The following is a 21,101-nucleotide window of genomic DNA, read 5'->3' on the forward strand; positions in this document are numbered from 1 at the left end:
GTCTTCACAACCCCTTTTACAAGTTGGCAAGTCCATTTTCGACACAGCTGGGACCTGGTTCTGATGGGTAGCATAAATCCATATGCAGCGGAGACTTTGAATTAAGGGGACCTCTTCTTTTCTTGTGGTGTAAAATTATGAAAACGGATTTAGATAGTTTTCCTCTGGGACCTGGTTCTATACACATTTCCCTCTGATAGTTGAAAACATTTATCCTACATAGCTTTTTCGGGAAGTGATTCTCACACAACAAGGTTTGTCACACATTACTTCTTATTTCTAACTATTAAATTGACTAAATCAAACATAACCACCGAATGTGTAAGAGGTTAAAAAGGGTTTGTGTTTATCATTTCTTTTTCTTTTCCTTTCTTTTATTCTGAAATTAGGAAACTATTTTTGAAAAATTAATTTTCACTCACTTTTTCTCTTCATCTATACTTTTTGTTTGTTCATGAATTTTGGACAGAATAAAATAGAGAAAAATCAAGGAACAAAAATAAGCTGGAGGGTGCATTTGGGCAAAATCATTTATGACCTAGCAAGTAGTTACAATAAGTAAAAAAAATATTATGCCTTTAGTATTACGATGATATCCCTCCACATTTTAAAGAAAGTCCCATGTTTAAATCTCTAAATAACTATATTTGACCTACTGTGTGAAATCGAGTAACTTTACTCTCTGAAAATCAAAATTCGTTTTACTTTGACTTGTGAGATCAAAATCAAGTTCCAAAAAGTGTAGCTAAAAATAAGCCTAAAAAAAAAATGTTATGGCATTTGATCCAAACTCGTTGTTCCTCCATCTTCAATCAACAACTTTATTTTCTCCACCTATCATCACTCCCCCGTTACCCCTTCCCTCTCCTTTCCTCTCACGGAGAAGAGATGCAGACGCAACTGTTGCATACAGCAGGTTTCAGCTAAATTTTTCTCTTCCCAAGTCCCAACCACAGCATGTAATATGTTGGGTCGTGGAACACCACCTTGCAAAGCCCTGGCCAGCTCACAGATAGCAGGTCATGGACACAATCATGTAAACTTGTTTAACGAATGCATGATGGAGTTTGCTAGCCGCTGAAGTCTTGGCACACCAATTAGTCTTTGGGGGGAAATCCATATGCAGTCATGACTTTGAACAGTTGGTCTCCTTCAGCGTCTGTTAGGGAGCAGAAAATATATCACAATTGATAACAAATGCATGATGGAGACTTTGAATAGTTAGTCTTGACACTCCAATTACTCTTTGGTGTCCACCATCGTCTGTTAGAGAGCAAAAAATATATCATAATTGATGACAACAAAATCCAGACAAGCAAACAGAGACTTTGAATTAAGGGTCTTCAGCTGGCAAGTCCATTGTCGACACATCTGGGACCTGGTTCTGATGGGTAATAGAAATTCATATGCAGCAGAGACTTTGAATTAAGGGTCTTCATCTAGGAACTGTTCTTTTCTTGTGGTATAAACTTACGAAAATGGATTTAGATATGTTTTATATTTTGTTCAAACGAAAATGGATATAGATGCGTCGGGTTGAACAAGTTTCCAAGTCCATCACCTACACTGCACTTGCGGGTAGTCTTTACTTGGATAAGACTGTTATGTCGTTGTTTACAAATTTTCTACACAACGTAAATGTTATTAACACACTTGAAAATTGTCATTGTCACACTAGTTGCTTTCTTATCTGTTTTCCACTATTGGGACATACAGAGATCTTTCTATTGCATTTTCTGAATTCTAACGAAGCCGTGTAGGACCAAACGATATTGAATGCAAGATGGAGATGGCTAGCCTAAAGAAGTCTTGGCACACCAATTAATCTTTGGTGGAAAATCCATGTGCAGCCGAGACTATGAATAGTTAAGTCTCCTCTAGCGTCTGTTAGGGAGTAGAAAATTTATCACAATTGACGACACAACTGGGACCTGGTTCTAATGGGTAGCAGAAATCCATGTGCAGCGGAGACTTTGAATTAAGGGTCTTCAGCCGAGACCTGTTCTTTTCCTGGGGTGTAAAATTATGAAAACGGATTTAGATAGTTTTCCTCTGGGCCCTGGTTCTATACACGTTTTCCTCTGATAGTTGAAAACATTTATCCTACATAATAGCTTTTTCGGAAAGTGATTCTCATTTCTCACACATGTCACACGTTATTTTTTTTATTTCTAACTATTAAATTGAATAAATCAAACATAACCACCTAATGTGTAAAAGGTTAAAAAGGGTTTGTGTTTATCATTTTTTTTTTCTTTTCCTTTCTTTTGTTCTGAAACTAGCATTTGCTACATACTTTGTGTGCATGAACATACTTTTTAAGAAAATGAGAGAGAGAGAAGGTGTGGGTGGGAGGTTTTTGTTTTTAGTTTTTTTTTTTTTATAATATTGAAGGTATTTTAACATCGCATGTAGGTAAAGCTTCAATAAAAAACAGTAAAATTTGGACATGTGAAATTAAATTTTTTGCCCATCATTTTTTTGTGTGATAGAAGACAAATTTATCTTTTCACCCTCTTTTGGTTGACAAAGAGGATTTTATTAATTAGTAGAGATTAGAAAACTATTTTTGAAAAGATAATTTTCACACTTTTTCTCTTCATCTATACTTTTTGTTTGTTCATGAATTTTGGACAGAATAAAATAAAGAAAAATCAAGGAACAAAAATAAGCTGGAGGGTGCGTTGGGGCAAAATCATTTATGACCTAGCAAGTAGTAAATAAGTAAAAAAATATTATGCCTTTAGTATTACAATGATATCCCTCCACATTTTAAAGAAAGTCCCATGTTTAAATCTCCAAAACTGTACTTGACATACTGTGTGAAATCGATTAACTTTACTCCCTGAAACTCAAAATTCGTTCCACTAACATTATAATACTTGAACACACAAATAAATACCTGAAATAAGAAAGAATGAAAACCACACGTAAGTAACAACGGGCACAGACTCAAAGCGACATGAACTTGAATGGAGATAGCAGTTAGGGAAGAAAAGAAGGCATTTTAAGGTCCAAAGTATGTTTATTAGACTCTCTAAAAATCTATCGCCAGGCAGCATATCTGTCGTCAATGACAGGACACTCCTTAGAACTCTTTAACCTCAATTCTGCTACTTATTGCCTGGAGGGGCAAAAAGTATGTGACTGAGGGTGCCACAAAACACTCAATTCTGCATCTTTTTGCCCAAACCTGCACCCTCATCAATTACGATAGTGGACTCGAGGTGGATGTGCTCTCCTTTTCATTCTATTATAGCTTTTACACTCCACCTTCACAATAATGGGTAACAAAGGAAAAAAAGACATACTTGATGCATTAGACCACCATTCTTACCAATAGAGTAGCTTCAACTCTTCTAATTGCGATAGGGTGTGAGATCAATGCTGAAACGTTGCCTCCCTTTGCTTACCCTCTAAAAATTAACAACAAAACAGAATATCTAGGTCAATATCCAGCAATAAAATGAAAAACCATACTATTAAGAACGCAAAATCAAAAATCAAAACGAAAAACCATTCTTGTTCTTTAGTTTTTTACTCTCTAGCATTGTGAGAACGCCAGGGAAGGTTTTGGGAGGGAAGACTATACCATATAAAAATAATCCTAAACACCATACTTCTGAATTGTTTTGAAAGTGTTAAAAGAATCTAGCATTCATACAACTGCTAACACTGCATTTCCATGGTTAATGTAACATCCATAAATTCGTCTCTCCAAGTAACCAAGATATTATGCATTCTATGTACATGGAGTTCTTAAGGAGTTTTACAACACTTGACACAAAAATGATCATAATGTAAGTGCTCATATTATGGATAGAGCAAGATACTTACAGCAATTGCTATGAGCTCTACCAGCAGTTCCTCCAAGTGGCGCAAGGGCTAAAATCATAAACAAGAAGTAATATAAACAGTTTAACTTAATAAAATACTTTTTCGTTAAACAATGTTTATATATTCAAACATCTCAAAACAGGAGAAAATGCACATGAAAACAAGAAAGCATGACTCACCCACTGAGTTGGACCATCAACTGGCGCATTAGAAGGATCATCATGTACCTAAGTAACCAGAGGAAAATCTTAGCAAGCCAAAAGTCTGTATGCAAGTGTGTAGATACATGTGTGATGTGTGTGTGTGTATGGGGGGGGGGGGGGGTGGTATATGTATAAATGTATTCATAAAGACGACTACCCTGAGAAATTGTTTTATCAGCAGCTTCATGTGGCCATACAATTGACAGCTAAGAAAGATGAATTCATATAGCACAATATCAAATTTGCACGCACATAGTTGCAGATAAATGAGAATGAGAATTTATTCGCACAGCCTAATTAGTAAACTTCAACAAATTTGTTTGAAGTAAATCCCAGAAATAAGAATCATAATCCTAAAAAGGAATGAAACATAAATGCAGGCATCCGAAAGTTACTTTACCTCCATGAAAATTCCATCCACTCCAACAGCAACTGCTGTTCTTGCAATGCATGGTATTAATTCACGAAGACCACCACTGGCAACACCTCCATCGTCCAACTATAGGAGAAAGTAAAGTTCAGCCATGATATGGGAATCAAATTTTAACAATTAGCAATATCAAATTAAAGTAAGCACATTATAGCTGTTAGTGATAAAACCAGAAGAAATATTTCATCTCCATATGCAATAAGATAAAGGCAGTTCCTAAATTTTGTTGTCACTCAAAAGCAACAATCTAACATGTTCTTCCCAACCACCCAAATTAAGTGATTTTTCACAGGTCATTGCTAATGTCAAGGAGACGTGAAAAGGAAATAATAATATTGGCTACAGATTTAATGAGATATATCACGGAATACAAGTTGTGGCTATTATAACCATGCGTTTCTAAGAGAAGCTGCAGGGCACTCTTAAGTTCTGAAAAACTATATGTAAGACTTTCTCACCTTTCTCCCAGCAGGCTGTTGCAATGCATGTGTGACGTCAGCAACCTGTAGTGAAACACTTGAGTTAGAAAGCCAAGAGTTTTCTGTATTTCAACAGGCAAGACTTCCTACAGAAGTTTCCTAAGGGTACTTCTCCAACCAGAAGCACTTCTGTCTATTTCAACCAAAAACTAAAAAAAGTAATTTGGAAAACTGTTTAATTGGAGAAGGAGGAATGGGGGTAGTTGTGTACTTCCAGTACAAAGAAAACGAGATGGAAATTTTATTACAAAATAACAAGAGCACGGAAAAGGAAGAACAGAATGTAAACAGTAGCTTACAACAGGACAATTAGCTTCTCTGATCCACTCCAAAATGCGGGGATCAACAATTAAATCATCTATAAAACAAAGCAGAGATATAGGATAAATCAACTGAGCAGGACCAAATTATAAGAATGCAACATTAATTTTAATCCTTAAAAAATATGGAGAATCGATGCGTGAAAATTTAAAAACATGTGCAGGACCAAATTATAAGAATGCAACAATAAAATCTTAAACAATATGAATGGAGAATCAACGCATCAAAGTTTAAAAACATAAAGGGGAAAGGGGGAACATGACGAATTAAGCAATGGCCATGCAGAGAGTGGGGCAAGCACTAGAACATTGATTGAAACCGAAACAGACAGCCTAATTAAAGAGATAACATAGCTGCTTTAAGACTTACTATAGCCAAACATAGTTCCCCTCTCACAAACCATCACATTTGGGTTTCCAGCCAGTCTAACCTTCTCAGCCGAGTTTACCATGACCTGAAAATAATGAACACTTTAACATTAATAACATAAGCACAAGGATACCAAAATAATTTAAATGAGATTAGTTAGTGGAGTTTTAATCAATTAGGTCAGAGAGTGGGGGAGAAATGTAAATCACTCACAGAAGGAGCACAGAACTGGCCCTTCTTAATATTGATAATTTTTCCAGTCTTGGCTGCTGCTACTAGAAGATCTGTCTGTCATCATAGGAAGTCAGACTCACAAATAAGATAAGACTCCCGACTTATGGCATCCTTTAAAAACTTCCATTTCAACTTTGATTTCTTTCTTTAGCAACACATCGTTAAAACTTTGTCATGATGGCTGAGGCACAGGGTTCCATATTAACTTCACCTGGCGGCATAAAAATGCAGGAATCTGAATAATATCTGCAACTCTACCAACTGCTTCACACTAGAAAAAAAGAAAAAAGCAAAGGAACAACGTGAGAAACAGTTCATGACCTAAAAGCCAGGTCAAACTTCCCTTGCTGTTTAACATGCAATGGTAAAGAAACAAACTAGGACGTGACGATGTGTTGCGCTGCATCATTATGCATGCAAGTATACATTCAACTGATTCAAGATAGAACATGTAAAGATCTATTGACCAAGTCCAGAATCCAGAAAATTTAGTAATAGAGTAGATTATAACCTATTCCAAAGTCTCTTTTTCTACACATTGTTTCATAGATATATAGTGAAGCCTACCCAAGGTACCCAAATGGTGCACACTTATTCATCAAGAAAACAGCGCATTTTCAAGCAAAATTTGATCTTCTTACTCTTAGTCGTAAGGCATTATCTTTGACACATAAATATTTAAAGCTGAAGTAAACAAGTACACTAAAAACACGATTTAAAAAAAATTCACCTGATGAGAGGAGATAGAATGCTCACCTGGCTAGCTTCATGTACATCTGTAATGATAGGGAGGTCAAATGCTGTTTTGACCTTCTCAAGGATCTGAAATAAAAAGGCGAAATAAGGAGGAATCAGTGATTTTAAGTTGAATGTCTTCTATATTGATAATAATACCGAGTTAATATTATGCAGGAGAAATTCTACTCTACAAAGAATTGACCATGATTTATGTATTCCCTTGTAATATTGCAGCTAAACTGTTAAAAGCTTTAGATGTATCAACACATGTCATCGAAGAACTGAAACAACACGGACTTGCAGTCTCAAACTCCGATGACACTAATAATTTACTTGAACATGTAACAATATCTGGTAAGTTCTCTATACTTTGACCATAGCAACCAAAGTGATTCAAATATAAACTTAGCATGAGAAAAAGATAATGACTTGTGGTCAACCTTTAAGCCTTCCTCCAAGCCAGGACCCCGGAATGATTTTGAGGACGTACGGTTGGCCTTGTCAAAGCTTGACTTGAAAACCAGTGGCAATCCAACTCTACAAGATTGAAAAACAAATTGTCTATCTTACCAGAATCCGGAAAAAAAATACACAAAGATTTAAATCCAATCTTTATCCCATTTCGACAAAATGCATAAATCCCAGAGACAAGGAGCATACTTCGTTGCAACACTCTTGATGTGCTTGGCCATTCGGAAAATGTGCTCCTCAGATTCGATCACATTGGGACCGGCTAGCAAGAAAAATGGTTCTGCTGCCTGCTAGGATTGAAATAAGAGAAAAATTAAAGTACCATCGGAGCATAAACCATCCAAATTTATATACCATTTAACGTAAGAATTTAAAAAATCCCAACAAAATTAAACCTTGAGCTGGTTATATAGCACCACTGACGAATCCATATCTTCCCACTTTAGCTGAAACGATACAACTGCAGCTACACATATCAGGATTCAATTATATCACGTAAATCATAGACTACATTGATAAAAAATTGTTATTTTAATCAAACTAGTAACCCGAAATTTCTAAAAAAAATTGAGAATTCAGAATGTTGATAGTCATTCGAAGATCCGGAGGCAGTCTAAATTTTCCCGCAATTTTCCGGGAAACCAAAAAGAATTTTAAACGAAACGTGAATGCACATTCGGACCAAAATGTAGTTGATTTTCACAGATCTATCAAGGAAAGAAATCTACCTCACTTCGATCGCGAAAACAGAGAGAGAGAGAGTTCAGTGAGTGATGGCGTAGAAAGAAGCAGAGGCGATATATTCCTTCACTGAAACCGTCGGCCGTATGAGAGTGTAGGTGCGCGCGCAGCTGTGTATATGTGAGGGCCCAAAAAATTTGAAGGGCCATGTCAGAGAATTGAAGGCCCAAGTCAGAAAATTGTCCGGGAAATTTTTACTTGTAAATTGGTGGGTTTATTTTCATCCTCCTCTTCTTCTTCTTTTTTCTCTGGTTTAATGAGGGCATCGTGAAGAATTTGTAACTTGAGTGATTAAGAGCATATGAATATGTAATGCGTTTTTTTTCCAGAGAGAGTGACTTCTATTGTTAGCTTCAATGTCATACAAACATATGGCTCATTTGAAAGTGTTTTTAAAATGATTGAAAACAACTTTAGTGAAAACTGTAGACATCGAAATTTTGGTAAATAAATGTTGATCGATAAATCAAAGTTTCAATGCTCATGTATTACATAAATTTTACACGTAGCATGTAACTCGACGAAAAATTGAAATAAGTCGGAAAAGTCATCAAACATGACACTTGTCAACACCTGGCAGAAATGACTTATTTCATCTGGAATATTATATTCAAAATTAGGCCTTGGAAAATTCTATAAATAGAAGCCAATTTCATTCATTTCATTTCACCAATTCATATTACACCAAAACCTTGAAGCTCTGAAACTCTGAAACTCCGAAGCTCTCAAGCATCCAGGTTCCCGAAGAATCAAGAAAGCCTTCTTCGTTCTTCGTTCTTCCAAGATCAAGCCCCGACGGCCCTTTGGATCAACAAACTCGACAAATCCATACATCCAACCGTTCTTCAAGATCAACCCTACTCTTTTTACACTCTTAAATGCTACCGTAACATTTTAAAGCAATAATGCAGCATCGATCGTAAGAAAAAGTTATCCAGAATATCACAACTGGGCACAATTTTCTCTTTTCGGGTGACATGTTGAAGAGTGAACTCCTATATAAAGCTTTTACTAGTTAACTAGTTCTACTAGATATTTAAACAATGCATGCAGCTGCATGCAAGATGTCAGCATGGATAACGGAACGTTATATAATATAGAAGAAAACTGAAGACATAAAATATGGACATTATTGAGTTGACTGACAAATATTAATGCACCGCTGCATTGTTGAGATTTTGCCAATGAGTACAACAAATTTCTCGCCTCCTCGATCGTTTTTCTTTATCTGTGAATCACAATTTGATATATATATATATATATATTACATTAACTCATTAAATTTATAAAACACAAAAAATTTATCATGACACATGTCGAACGGTTATTTTGTCTGGAGAAATGAATGTTTATACGTAAGAAGTCAAGTATTTTTCTAAATGAAAACAACAAAGATACAACACAAAATAGAGTAATAAAGGATGAAATTGAACACTTCGAACTGTCCGTGAAATTATAAACACTTCGACTGGTTCTTGGAATCTCGGTGAAATTGGATCTTTCATTTCGCCCCAGGATCGCTTGGCTATTGAATGTACACTTTTGATGCGTGGTTTCTTGCTATTAGTTCAATGGCGGGTGACTCCAAGATGGATCGGGACTACATTGTAACCTTGATATCCTATATTTGTTGGGAAATTTGGAAAGCCAGGTGTTGTGCGATTTTCAATGGTACCTGCCCTTCTCCTCTCGATACTGCCAGGAGGGCTGCTGAAGCGATTTCTGAGTTTTTTATCCATTTCCAAGGTCCTTCATGTCTCCTCCATAAACGGGGATATCCCCGCTGCTCCTCTAGTTCGTTGGCACGCTCCTCCTTTGTCGGTTGTAAAGGTGAACTGTGATGCTGCCTGGTCGAGTGTGTCGCATCGTATGGGTCTTGGGGTGATCATTAGGGATTATCGAGGGTCTCTTTTGGTGGGTGACTCTGGCTCGGGTGTGGCATCTTCTTCCCTGGATGCGGAAGCTCATGCTGCTATCTTTGCCATGAAGACGGCTTCTGTCAGGTGGTCTTTATTTCCTCTCATTCGTCAAATTTGGAGTCTTCAGCTTTCCTTCTGCCAAGTGGTGCTGGATTCCTCGCCAAGCGAATTTGGCAGCTGATTGGGTTGCCCCACAGAGTTTAAGAGGGATGTGTCCGGAAGTCTGGGTTTCCAGGCCCCCATCCGCTCTTGTGCACATCTTACCCATTGATGGTCTTCCCTGTCCTCCTTAGGGAGGCTAAGGGGCGTTGGGTTCCCTGGTTTTGGCGACTAGAGTTTCTTCTCCAAGTCTTCTTATACATTTCTAGGGTCCTTTTGCTCCCTTTTGTTGGTCCTTCTTGGGACTAAGCTTCTGTGCCTTCTCTCTTTTGTATGGTCTTGCTGTTTCAATGAAGTTGTTTCTGATCAAAAAAAAAAAGAAAAAAAGAAAAAGGATGGGGTTGCCTGCTGAGTCCTGACAACTGTTGGTATTCAAAGTTTACTAACTCAGTACCAAAATATGCGGGTGATAAGTTACACCTCTCACCTTCACTCTCAATACGATTGGACAAAAGAAAGAGAGAGATAAGATTAACACATGCAAATGGGAATGTTTTGAACGGACATGCACCTCTATTATAGATATTTTACAAGATTAACACATGCGAAACAAATTAAAGGTGTTCAAAAAGTCTTTACATCCTTTAACTTTAGACTTTTGCACACTTACACACATACTTTTAAACTTTTACACACATCTTTAGACTTTCATACACACCTTTAGACTTTTGTACACACATTTAGACTTTCACACACAATCTTAGACTTTTGTACACACACACAACTTTCGTGACATCTAGCAACACACAAACATTGAAATCATGTTTTTACTTGAACTTCCAACAACAACTTCAAATAATGCTCACAAATTAATTAACTTTCTAATTATCATCCATGTAAATGAATCAAGTGGCAGTTTTGGACTTTAACCCATCCAGCCTAATGTTAGTGCTACATGCACATGCAACCTGTTTGCTTTATAAGTTTTAAAAGGCAACATACGTAAGTTAGGTCAATTGATTAAGACAGTGTGTCTGTTTTGTCGCACTTAAGTTTAAATTCTCTTTCGCATAAAAAAACAATAGCTTGGAATATCGTCTTATTATCAAAAAAACAAAAAACAAAACCAAAAGGCAAAAACCCAAAAACCTTTCACTATGTACTTTTTTCCCACCCTTCTTTCCCTCACCCTTTTCTCATACCTCAAAGTTAAAACCATGTTCATTCTTCAGTTAGGTCAATCTTCCAACATGTTAAAGATTATCACAATCCTAGTTATTCTATCTCCCGCTATAGTATTCGGAGACTGTACGTGCGAATCCGAGGACGCAGAACACAACCAAGAAGATGAACTCAGGTATAAATTAGGCTCCATTGCCTCCATTCTTGTTGCTGGTTCTGTGGGGGTGAGTCTGCATTGGCTAGGCAAGAAAATCCCAACTCTGATGCCCGAAAATGACATCTTCTTCCTCATCAAGGCCTTCGCTGCAGGCGTCATTCTAGCAATTGGATTCGTTCACATACTCCCAGATGCATTTGACAACTTGACTTCACCCTGCATCAAAGAAAATCCATGGGGGAAGTTCCCTTGCACCGGTTTTGTTACCATGTTATCTGCCACTGGAACACTGATGGTCGATTCGTTGGCAACCGGGTACTATCAGAGATCGAACGTAAAGTCCAACCAGGTGACGATTCATGAACTAGAGAGTGGTGACGATGATCATGCAGGCCATGTACATGGTCACACACATTCCACACAGGGCCATGCTCATGGCTCCGAAGAATTGAAATCATCAGAACTAATCAGGCACCGTGTCATTTCACAAGTAAGAACTGTATCAAAGAAAAACATCTTATTTAAGGATGACAATCTGAAGTTCTACATTGTTACGTAGATCGTTTTCTGGATTTTAACTTCCATGGTTATCTTGTAGGTGTTGAAGCTGGGGATCCTAGTGCAACAACAACAACAACAACAACAACAAAGCCTTTTCCCACTAAGTGGGGTCGGCTATATGAATCTTAGAACGCCATTGCGCTCGGTTTTGTGTCATGTCCTCCGTTAGATCCAAGTACTCTAAGTCTTTTCTTAGAGTCTCTTCCAAAGTTTTCCTAGGTCTTCCTCTACCCCTTCGGCCCTGAACCTCTGTCCCTTAGTCACATCTTCGAACCGGAGCGTCAGTCGGCCTTCTTTGCACATGTCCAAATCACCGGAGCCGATTTTCTCTCATCTTTCCTACAATTTCGGCTACTCCTACTTTACCTCGGATATCCTCATTCCCAATCTTATCCTTTCTCGTGTGCCCACACATCCCACGAAGCATCCTCATCTCCGCTACACCCATTTTGTGTACGTGTTGATGCTTCACCGCCCAACATTCTGTGCCATACAACATCGCTGGCCTTATTGCCGTCCTATAAAATTTTCCCTTGAGCTTCAGTGGCCTACGACGGTCACACAACACGCCAGATGCATTCTTACACTTCATCCATCCAGCTCGTATTCTATGGTTGAGATCTCCATCTAATTCTCCGTTCTCTTGCAAGATAGATCCTAGGTAGCGAAAACAGTCGCTTTTTGTGATCTTCGCTAGATTGCTCCGGTCATTAGTGTGGATAAGTATATAAATGGATAGAGATAGGAAAGCAAACACAAGATGTACGTGGTTCACCCAGATTGGCTACGTCCACGGAATAGAAGAGTTCTCATTAATTGTGAAGGGTTTACACAAGTACATAGGTTCAAGCTCTCCTTTAGTGAGTACAAGTGAATGATTTAGTACAAATGACATTAGGAAATATTGTGGGAGAATGATCTCGTAATCACGAAACTTCTAAGTATCGGAGTGTGGTGTCGTCTTGACTTGCCTTATCTGTCTCATAGGTAGATGTGGCATCTTCTCTGGAAGTACTCTTCCTCCATCCAGGGGTGGTATCTTTAACTGGTGGAGATGCACAAGGTAATGTATCAATTTCACTTGAAGCTTACTTGTAGTTTCAGGCTTGGTCAAGCGCGATACAAACCATGTAGTAGGAGTCCCCCAAGTCGCCGAGCTAGGGGGTCTGCTGAAAGAGGTGACAGACAAGGTAAGCAATCAGAGCTCCGACTGATTGTTCACCTTCTCCCCATCTTGCAGCAGCATGAAGGATAAAGAGAAGAAAAATGAGAAGAGATGATATGAGATACTTTTGCTTTTGAAGAAGTAACTTTCCACAGGCTTATTCTTGAACTGAGCTGGAGGGTTTTCTGGTTTCCTCCAGAGTATAAGGCCGACTGAAGAATTTGAGGGTCAAAACAAGTCCATCAAATCTAGAGTACGTTCCGCCCTGCTGATATGGGATACTTTTGCTTTTGACAGAGTAATGGATGTATCGGCACGTGTGCTGTTACGCTTGTCTCCACATGCTTCCTTGTATCCTTCGCACTTGCCCTATCTGTTCCTCAAGCAGATGCGGAATCTTCCCTGGAAACATAAGATGTTGAACATGAGTACTCGAGAGCAATGCCAGGTAAGTAATCAGGTAAGGGGTTCCAGGCAGTCAGTTCTTGGCTGGAAGCTTGATTCCAAGTGCTGACTGATTGCTTTCTTTCTCCTTGTCTTGCAGGTAAAAACAAGGCCAAAGGAAAAGACAGGGAAAAAGCATGATATGGGATACTCTTGCTTTTAACCCTGATGATATGAGATATTCTTGCTCTAGTATAGCTTGTTTGCAGAGGTATTATCGGGGGGAAAGAAAGCTGAATATTTCGAAAGGCTTCGTTGGGAGTGCCCTCTCAGATATGATGAAGGGTTGAGCATTTTTGCAGGTCTGCCTGTCCGTTGGGGATGGAGGTCGACATATATAGGAGTCTCCCTAACAACAAGTAGTAATGCTATTCCTTTACCCTGTTTGGTCATAGCACGGTAGTGGGAGCTGCCAGTTTCACATGTTTTAACTCTGTCAGAGCACTTTGAAAAAGTGGTCTGTGGTATCTGGCTCTCGAGATTCGGAGAACGATGCCTCATCGATTTTTGAGAAAGCAATCATGTTGGGGGTCTGACTCTCGAGATTCGGATAGCAGTGTCTCTTCGATTTTGAGGAAGTAATCATGTTGGGAGTCTGGCTCTCGAGATTCGAAGGGCGGTGCCTCTTCGATTTTGGAGCAAGCAATCTTGTTGGGAGTGTTGTCTCGAATGTGAGTAAAGGTTGGGCATGTTTGCTAGTCTACCTTGCCACGAAGCACAAAGGTTGACACACAGGGACTTTCCAATTATCCAGCAATGGTACTGTTCCTTTACCCTCTCTTCGATTTTGAGAAAGTAGTCATGTTGGGAGTCTGGCTCTCGAGATTCGGAGGACGGTGCCTCTTCGATTTTGGAGCAAGCAATCTTGTTGGGAGTGTTTTCTCGAATGTGAGTAAAGGTTGGGCATGTTTGCTAGTCTACCTTGCCACGAAGCACAGAGGTTGACACACAGGGACTTTCCAATTATCCAGCAGTGGTACTGTTCCTTTACCCTTGTGGGTAATAATATGGTAGCTAGACCTTCAAAATTTATGTGTCTAAACTTTGTTAGTGCTGTTTCTTTGCTATTCTTTTACCTTTCTTGGTCAGAGCGATGTAGTGGGAGCTGCAAGCTTCACGTGCTCAACTTTGGCAGAGAACTTTGGCAAAGTTATATGTGGTACCCATGAGCTATTGTTGCGTGTGGGAAGTGGGTGATTGAACAGTAAGATTCATGTGCTTTCTACTTCACCAGAAGTCTTCGACAGAATGCCCATAATTTCTGCAAAGCTGAGTGTGCGTGTGACAGGTGCTGACAAGGCTAGAAAAGTAGGTGCCTCTTCGATTTCTGAGATTGGCCCTCGTGGTCTCTGAGCAGCCCAGCTTTTGAGAAAGCGAGCGCCTCTTCGATTGATTCGGAGAACGATGCGTCATCGATTTTTGAGAAAGCAATCATGCTGGGGGTCTGGCTCTCGAAGATTCGGGGAGCAGTGTCTCTTCGATTTTTGAGAAAGTAATCATGTTGGGAGTCTGGCTCTCGAGATTCGGAGGGCGGTGCCTCTTCGATTTTGGAGCAAGCAATCTTGTTGGGAGTGTTTTCTCGAATGTGAGTAAAGGTTGGGCATGTTTGCTAGTCTACCTTGCCACGAAGCTTCTCTTCGATTTTTAAGAAAGTAGTCATGTTGGGAGTCTGGCTCTCGAGATTCGGAGGACGGTGCCTCTTCGATTTTGGAGCAAGCAATCTTATTGGGAGTGTTTTCTCGAATGTGAGTAAAGGTTGGGCATGTTTGCTAGTCTACCTTGCCACGAAGCACAGAGGTTGACACACAGGGACTTTCCAATTATCCAGCAGTGGTACTGTTCCTTTACCCTTGTGGGTAATAATATGGTAGCTAGACCTTCAAAATTTATGGGTTTAAACTTTGTTAGTGCTGTTTATTTGCTATTCTTTTACCCTTCTTGGTCAGAGCGATGTAGTGGGAGCTGCAAGCTTCACGTGCTCAACTTTGGCAGAGAACTTTGGCAAAGTTTTCTGTGGTACCCATGAGCTATTGTTGCGTGTGGCAAGTGGGTGATTGAACAGTAAGATTCATGTGTTTTCTACTTCCCCAGAAGTCTTCGATAGAATGCCCATAATTTCCGCAAAGCTGAGTGTGCGTGTGACAGGTGCTGACAAGGCTGGAAAAGTAGGTGCCTCTTCGATTTCTGAGATCGGCCCTCGTGGTCTCTGGGGAGCCCAGCTTTTGAGAAAGCGAGCGCCTCTTCGATTTCTGAGATCGGCCTTTGTGGTCTTTGAGCAGCCCAACTTTTGAGAAAGCAAACGCCTCTTCGATTTCTGAGATCAACCCTCGTGATCTCTAAGCAGCCCAGCTTTTGAGAAAGCAAACGCCTCTTCGATTTCTGAGCAGGCGCTTCTTCGATTTCTGAAGCTCCGTCGAGTGCAGATTTTTATAGGGGCTGGCATTAAGTTCCAAAGCACACTTGAATCTCCACCAGTAGAAGCTTCATTCTTGCACTTCTAAGATCTTGATTTGTCCGACCTCTTCTCTCTTCAACACCTTTGAAAATGTCTGGCCCCTCCGACCGTCGTTTTGACTTGAACCTTGTTGAAGAGGCAGCCCCGCCTTCTCCAGACAACATATGGCGCCCATCCTTCGTCTCCCCTACTGGTCCTCTTACCGTTGGGGATTCCGTGATGAAGAATGATATGACCGCTGCGGTGGTGGCCAGGAACCTTCTCACTCCCAAAGATAACAGACTACTTTCCAAACGGTCTGATGAGTTAGCTGTTAAGGATTCGCTGGCTCTCAGTGTTCAGTGTGCAGGTTCTGTGTCTAATATGGCCCAACGCCTATTTGCTCGAACCCGCCAAGTTGAATCATTGGCGGCTGAAGTGATGAGTCTCAAACAGGAGATTAGAGGGCTCAAGCATGAGAATAAACAGTTGCACCGGCTCGCACATGACTATGCTACAAACATGAAGAGGAAGCTTGACCAGATGAAGGAAACTGATGGTCAGGTTTTACTTGATCATCAGAGATTTGTGGGTTTGTTCCAAAGGCATTTATTGCCTTCGTCTTCTGGGGCTGTACCGCGTAATGAAGCTCCAAATGATCAACCTCTGATGCCTCCTCCTTCTAGGGTTCTGTCCAGTACTGAGGCTCCAAATGATCCCCCTCCGGTGCCTTCTCTTTCTGGGGCTCTACCGACTGCTGAGACTTCTCCTAAGCAACCTTTGTGAAGGCTCCCTCTTGTGTGTTTATTTTGACTCATGTATATGTACATATTTGTAGCTTATCGGGGATATCAATAAATAAGCTTTCCTTCATTTCAACGTATTGTGTTAAATACACCAAAGCCTTATTCGCTAAGTTCTTTGAATTTTCTTTTGTTGAAGCTTGTATGTTGAAGCTTTCTGAGTGGAGCATGTAGGTTGGGGTAGTGTTCCCTTAATTTTCCGAGTGAGGAAAACTTCTCGGTTGGAGACTTGGAAAATCCAAGTCACTGGGTGGGATCGGCTATATGAATCTTAGAACGCCATTGTGCTCGATCCTGTGTCATGTCCTTCGTTAGATCCAAGTACTCTAAGTCTTTTCTTAGAGTCTCTTCCAAAGTTTTCCTAGGTCTTCCTCTACCCCTTCGGCCCTGAACCTCTGTCCCATAGTCGCATCTTCTAATCGGAGCGTCAGTAGGCCTTCTTTGTACATGTCCAAACCACCGTAACCGATTTTCTCTCATCTTTCCTTCAATTTCGGCTACTCCTACTTTACCCCGGATATCCTCATTCCTAATCTTATCCTTTCTCGTGTGCCCACACATCCAACGAAGCATCCTCATCTCCGCTACACCCATTTTGTGTACGTGCTGATGTTTCACCGCCCAACATTCTGTGCCATACAGCATCGCCGGCCTTATTGCCGTCCTATAAAATTTTCCCTTGAGCTTCAGTGGCATACGACGGTCACATAACACGCCGGATGCACTCTTCCACTTCATCCATCCAGCTTGTATTCTATGGTTGAGATCTCCATCTAATTCTCCGTTCTTTTGCAAGATAGATCCTAGGTAACGAAAACGGTCGCTCTTTGGTATTTCTTGATCTCCGATCCTCACCCCTAACTCGTTTTGGCCTCCATTTGCACTGAACTTGCACTCCATATATTCTGTCTTTGATCGGCTTAGGCGAAGACCTTTAGATTCCAACACTTCTCTCCAAAGGTTAAGCTTTGCATTTACCCCTTCCTGAGTTTCATCTATCAACACTATATCGTCTGCGAAAAGCATACACCAAGGAATATCATCTTGAATATGTCCTGTTAACTCATCCATTACCAACGCAAAAAGGTAAGGACTTAAGGATGAGCCTTGATGTAATCCTACAGTTATGGGAAAGCTTTCGGTTTGTCCTTCATGAGTTCTTACGGCAGTCTTTGCTCCTTCATACATATCCTTTATAGCTTGGATATATGCTACTCGTACTCCTTTCTTCTCTAAAATCCTCCAAAGAATGTCTCTTGGGACCCTATCATACGCTTTTTCCAAATCTATAAAGACCATGTGTAAATCCTTCTTCCCATCTCTATATCTTTCCATCAATCTTCGTAAGAGATAGATTGCCTCCATGGTTGAGCGCCCTGGCATGAACCCGAATTGGTTGTCCGAAACCCGTGTCTCTTGCCTCAATCTATGCTCAATGACTCTCTCCCAGAGCTTCATTGTATGACTCATTAGCTTAATACCCCTATAGTTCATGCAATTTTGTACGTCGCCCTTATTCTTGTAGATAGGCACCAAAGTGCTCGTTCGCCACTCATTTGGCATCTTCTTCGTTTTTAAAATCCTATTGAAAAGGTCAGTGAGCCATGTTATACCTGTCTCTCCCAAAACTTTCCACACTTCGATTGGTATATCGTCTGGGCCTATTGCTTTTTTATGCTTCATCTTCTTCAACGCTACAACCACTTCTTCCTTCCGGATTCGACGATAAAAAGAGTAGTTTCTACACTCTTCTGAGTTACTCAACTCCCCTAAAGAAGCACTCATTTCATGTCCTTCATTGAAAAGATTATGAAAATAACCTCTCCATCTGTCTTTAACCGCGTTCTCTGTAGCAAGAACCTTTCCATCCTCATCCTTGATGCACCTCACTTGGTTTAGGTCCCTTGTCTTCTTTTCCCTTGCTCTAGATAGTTTATAGATATCCAACTCTCCTTCTTTGGTATTTAGTCGTTTATACATATCGTCGTAAGCCGCTAACTTAGCTTCTCTGACAGCTTTCTTCGCCTCTTGCTTCGCTTTTCTATACCTTTCACCATTTTCATCGGTCCTCTCCTTGTATAAGGCTTTACAACATTCCTTCTTAGCCTTCACCTTTGTTTGTACCTCCTCATTCCACCACCAAGATTCCTTTTGGTGTGGGGCAAAGCCCTTGGACTCTCCTAATACCTCTTTTGCTACTTTTCGGATACAACTAGCCATGGAATCCCACATTTGGCTAGCTTCCCCCTCTCTATCCCACACACATTGGGTGATTACCTTCTCTTTGAAAATGGCTTGTTTTTCTTCTTTTAGATTCCACCATCTAGTCCTTGGGCACTTCCAAGTCTTGTTCTTTTGTCTTACTCTTTTGATATGTACATCCATCACCAACAAGCGATGTTGATTAGCCACGCTCTCTCCTGGTATAACTTTGCAATCCTTACAAGTTATACGATCCCCTTTCCTCATTAGAAGAAAATCTATTTGTGTTTTTGACGACCCACTCTTGTAGGTGATCACATGTTCTTCTCTCTTCTTAAAGAAGGTGTTGGCTAAGAAGAGATCATATGCCATTGCAAAATCCAAGATAGCTTCCCCATCCTCGTTTCTCTCCCCAAAACCATGGCCACCATGAAAACCTCCATAGTTGCCTGTCTCCCTGCCCACGTGTCCATTTAAATCTCCTCCTATAAATAACTTCTCCGTCTGAGCAATTCCTTGCACCAAGTCTCCAAGATCTTCCCAAAATTTCTCCTTCGAACTCGTATCCAACCCTACTTGAGGTGCGTACGCACTAATCACATTGATAAGTTCTTGTCCTATTACAATCTTGATTGCCATGATTCTATCTCCTACCCTCTTGACATCTACAACATCTTGTACCAAGGTCTTGTCCACGATGATGCCAACACCGTTTCTCGTTCTATTTGTGCCCGAATACCAAAGTTTAAACCCTGAGTTTTCTAGATCCTTTGCCTTACTACCAACCCACTTAGTTTCTTGTAGGCACATAATATTTATCCTTCTCCTCACCATAACTTCCACTACTTCCATAGATTTTCCCGTTAAGGTTCCTATATTCCACGTTCCTAAACGCATTTTGCTCTCTTGAACTCTACCCTTCTGTCCTAGCTTCTTCACCCTCCCCCGTCTAATAGGATCAAAGTACTTCTTTTGTGTGTCCCGGGTAAAGTTGATAGGAGCATATGCTCCCAAACAACTTTGAGTGGAGTCGTTCGAAAAGAAGTTTCTATGGCCCCCTTGCTCATTTAACACTGCATCCGGGTGCCGATGGAGATACAGCGACCCTTGCTCACTTATCACTGTGCTCGGGCCACACAGCGCGCCACTTACGGGTGACGCCCTAGCTTTAGCGCGATTTTGTTCTGGATTCATTTTCATAAGGATTCGACGTGATCATGGAGTGCCGGCTGTCGACTACCTGACGCCCTCCCCCTCCTCCTTTATCCGGGCTTGGGACCGGCCATGTAAGACATAGGCGGAGTTCTGGGGATCCTAGTGCATTCAGTTATAATCGGAAATCATTGGGTGCCTCCCCAAGTCCTGAAACAATAAAGCCTCTCATGGTTGCTTTGTCTTTCCATCAATTCTTTGAAGGCATGGGACTTGGTGGCTGCATCTCCTAAGGTAATGCCTCAAACAATAAAGCCTCCTAAGGCGCAATTCAAGTCTCATTCTGCAGCGATCATGGCGACATTTTTCTCCCTCACAACGCCGGTAGGGATTGCAGTAGGTGTTGGAATATCAACCGTTTACAACGTGAACAGTCCGACTGCACTCATTGTTGAAGGAACTTCGAATGCTGCTGCAGGGGGAATTTTGATTTACATGGCTCTTGTTGACCTACTAGCAGCAGATTTCATGAACCCTAGAATGCAAGGCCATTTGAAGATTCAGTTAGGAGCATACTCTTCGCTCCTTCTGGGGACTGGTTGTATGTCTCTCTTAGCCAAATGGGCTTGAAATCTGAGCAAAGCTTATAACTTGGCTTCTTCCCCCACCCCAGCCGGAGCGGCGAAGGAATTTTCTTCATTCCCCTTGCTGATTTTTTGAACTGATTTCACGGACATGAAACATGTTTGGAGAGAAATAATCGTCAATGATAAGTATTTCCTTCGTTCTTTGGGAATCAAATGAAGAGCACACTGCTCTAAACCAAAACCACGAAACATAATATTGTACTCGTGTTCATATCGAATCCAAGCCAAACTGTCATCAGGTTTTGATTAAAGAATTCATCAAATCCACCAGAGCTAACTTCGCAGTTGCCATTCGAGGATGTATAATTATAAATGATCAATTCCAAAGAGAATTATAACTGAAGCACAGCAAGAATAGTTCCCGACTCACTGAATCTCCGTAGCACAGATCTTGCGGCAACCCCAGTCCGTGTATATCAAACTGTTCGAAGCTTAATTGCGCCCACTGCATCTTCTGGATTGATGATGCAGTGGGTGCAATTAAGCATCCACTTCCTACCAAAGCTCATATCC

The 21,101-nt window shown here is 40.5% G+C and overlaps 2 protein-coding genes across 8 annotated transcripts; one reads left to right on the forward strand and one right to left on the reverse strand.

The window, feature by feature from the left end:
• Nucleotides 1-2,684: 2,684 nt before the first annotated feature.
• Nucleotides 2,685-7,904, reverse strand: LOC126624602 (2-dehydro-3-deoxyphosphooctonate aldolase-like). 7 transcript variants are annotated; one of them, XM_050293678.1, is made up of 15 exons: nucleotides 7,811-7,900; nucleotides 7,478-7,548; nucleotides 7,272-7,369; nucleotides 7,052-7,148; nucleotides 6,630-6,695; nucleotides 6,085-6,144; nucleotides 5,853-5,927; nucleotides 5,640-5,724; nucleotides 5,249-5,307; nucleotides 4,929-4,973; nucleotides 4,441-4,539; nucleotides 4,017-4,064; nucleotides 3,838-3,885; nucleotides 3,338-3,416; nucleotides 2,685-2,902 (listed from the first exon to the last, which is right to left on the reverse strand). In XM_050293678.1, the coding sequence occupies exons 2-14, from the start codon at nucleotides 7,511-7,513 to the stop codon at nucleotides 3,360-3,362; spliced, it is 873 nt and encodes a 290-aa protein (XP_050149635.1). In that variant the 5' UTR covers nucleotides 7,514-7,548; nucleotides 7,811-7,900; the 3' UTR covers nucleotides 2,685-2,902; nucleotides 3,338-3,359. The 7 variants fall into 7 exon arrangements, 5 of the variants coding, with proteins under 5 accessions (XP_050149635.1, XP_050149636.1, XP_050149634.1 ...); XM_050293679.1 differs by having other exon boundaries at nucleotides 3,329-3,416; XR_007624156.1 differs by lacking the exon at nucleotides 3,338-3,416 and adding an exon at nucleotides 4,198-4,246 and having other exon boundaries at nucleotides 2,771-2,902; nucleotides 7,811-7,899.
• A 1,587-nt stretch (nucleotides 7,905-9,491) lies between these two features.
• Nucleotides 9,492-20,571, forward strand: LOC126622841 (zinc transporter 1-like). Its single transcript, XM_050291542.1, has 3 exons — nucleotides 9,492-9,821; nucleotides 11,074-11,670; nucleotides 20,206-20,571. Exons 1-3 carry the CDS (start codon nucleotides 9,492-9,494, stop codon nucleotides 20,569-20,571), a joined length of 1,293 nt encoding a protein of 430 aa, XP_050147499.1.
• The last annotated feature ends 530 nt before the right edge of the window (nucleotides 20,572-21,101 follow it).

Source organism: Malus sylvestris, chromosome 5 (assembly GCF_916048215.2).
Source record: "Malus sylvestris chromosome 5, drMalSylv7.2, whole genome shotgun sequence".
Classification (NCBI taxonomy): domain Eukaryota; kingdom Viridiplantae; phylum Streptophyta; class Magnoliopsida; order Rosales; family Rosaceae; genus Malus; species Malus sylvestris.

Coding starts and splice junctions, on each gene's coding strand:
- LOC126624602 (XM_050293677.1), bottom strand. CDS start 7,513: ATGGATTCGTCAGTGGTGCTATATAACCAGCTCAAG. Junction 5,308..5,639: donor GGGAACTATGTTTGGCTATA/GTAAGTCTTAAA, acceptor TTTGTTTTATAG/ATGATTTAATTGTTGATCCC. Junction 2,903..3,837: donor TAGAGCTCATAGCAATTGCT/GTAAGTATCTTG, acceptor TTCTTATTTCAG/GTATTTATTTGTGTGTTCAA.
- LOC126622841 (XM_050291542.1), top strand. CDS start 9,492: ATGGTACCTGCCCTTCTCCTCTCGATACTGCCAGGAGGGCTGCTGAAG. Junction 9,822..11,073: donor TTGCCATGAAGACGGCTTCT/GTCAGGTGGTCT, acceptor TTCATTCTTCAG/TTAGGTCAATCTTCCAACAT. Junction 11,671..20,205: donor GGCACCGTGTCATTTCACAA/GTAAGAACTGTA, acceptor AATTCTTTGAAG/GCATGGGACTTGGTGGCTGC.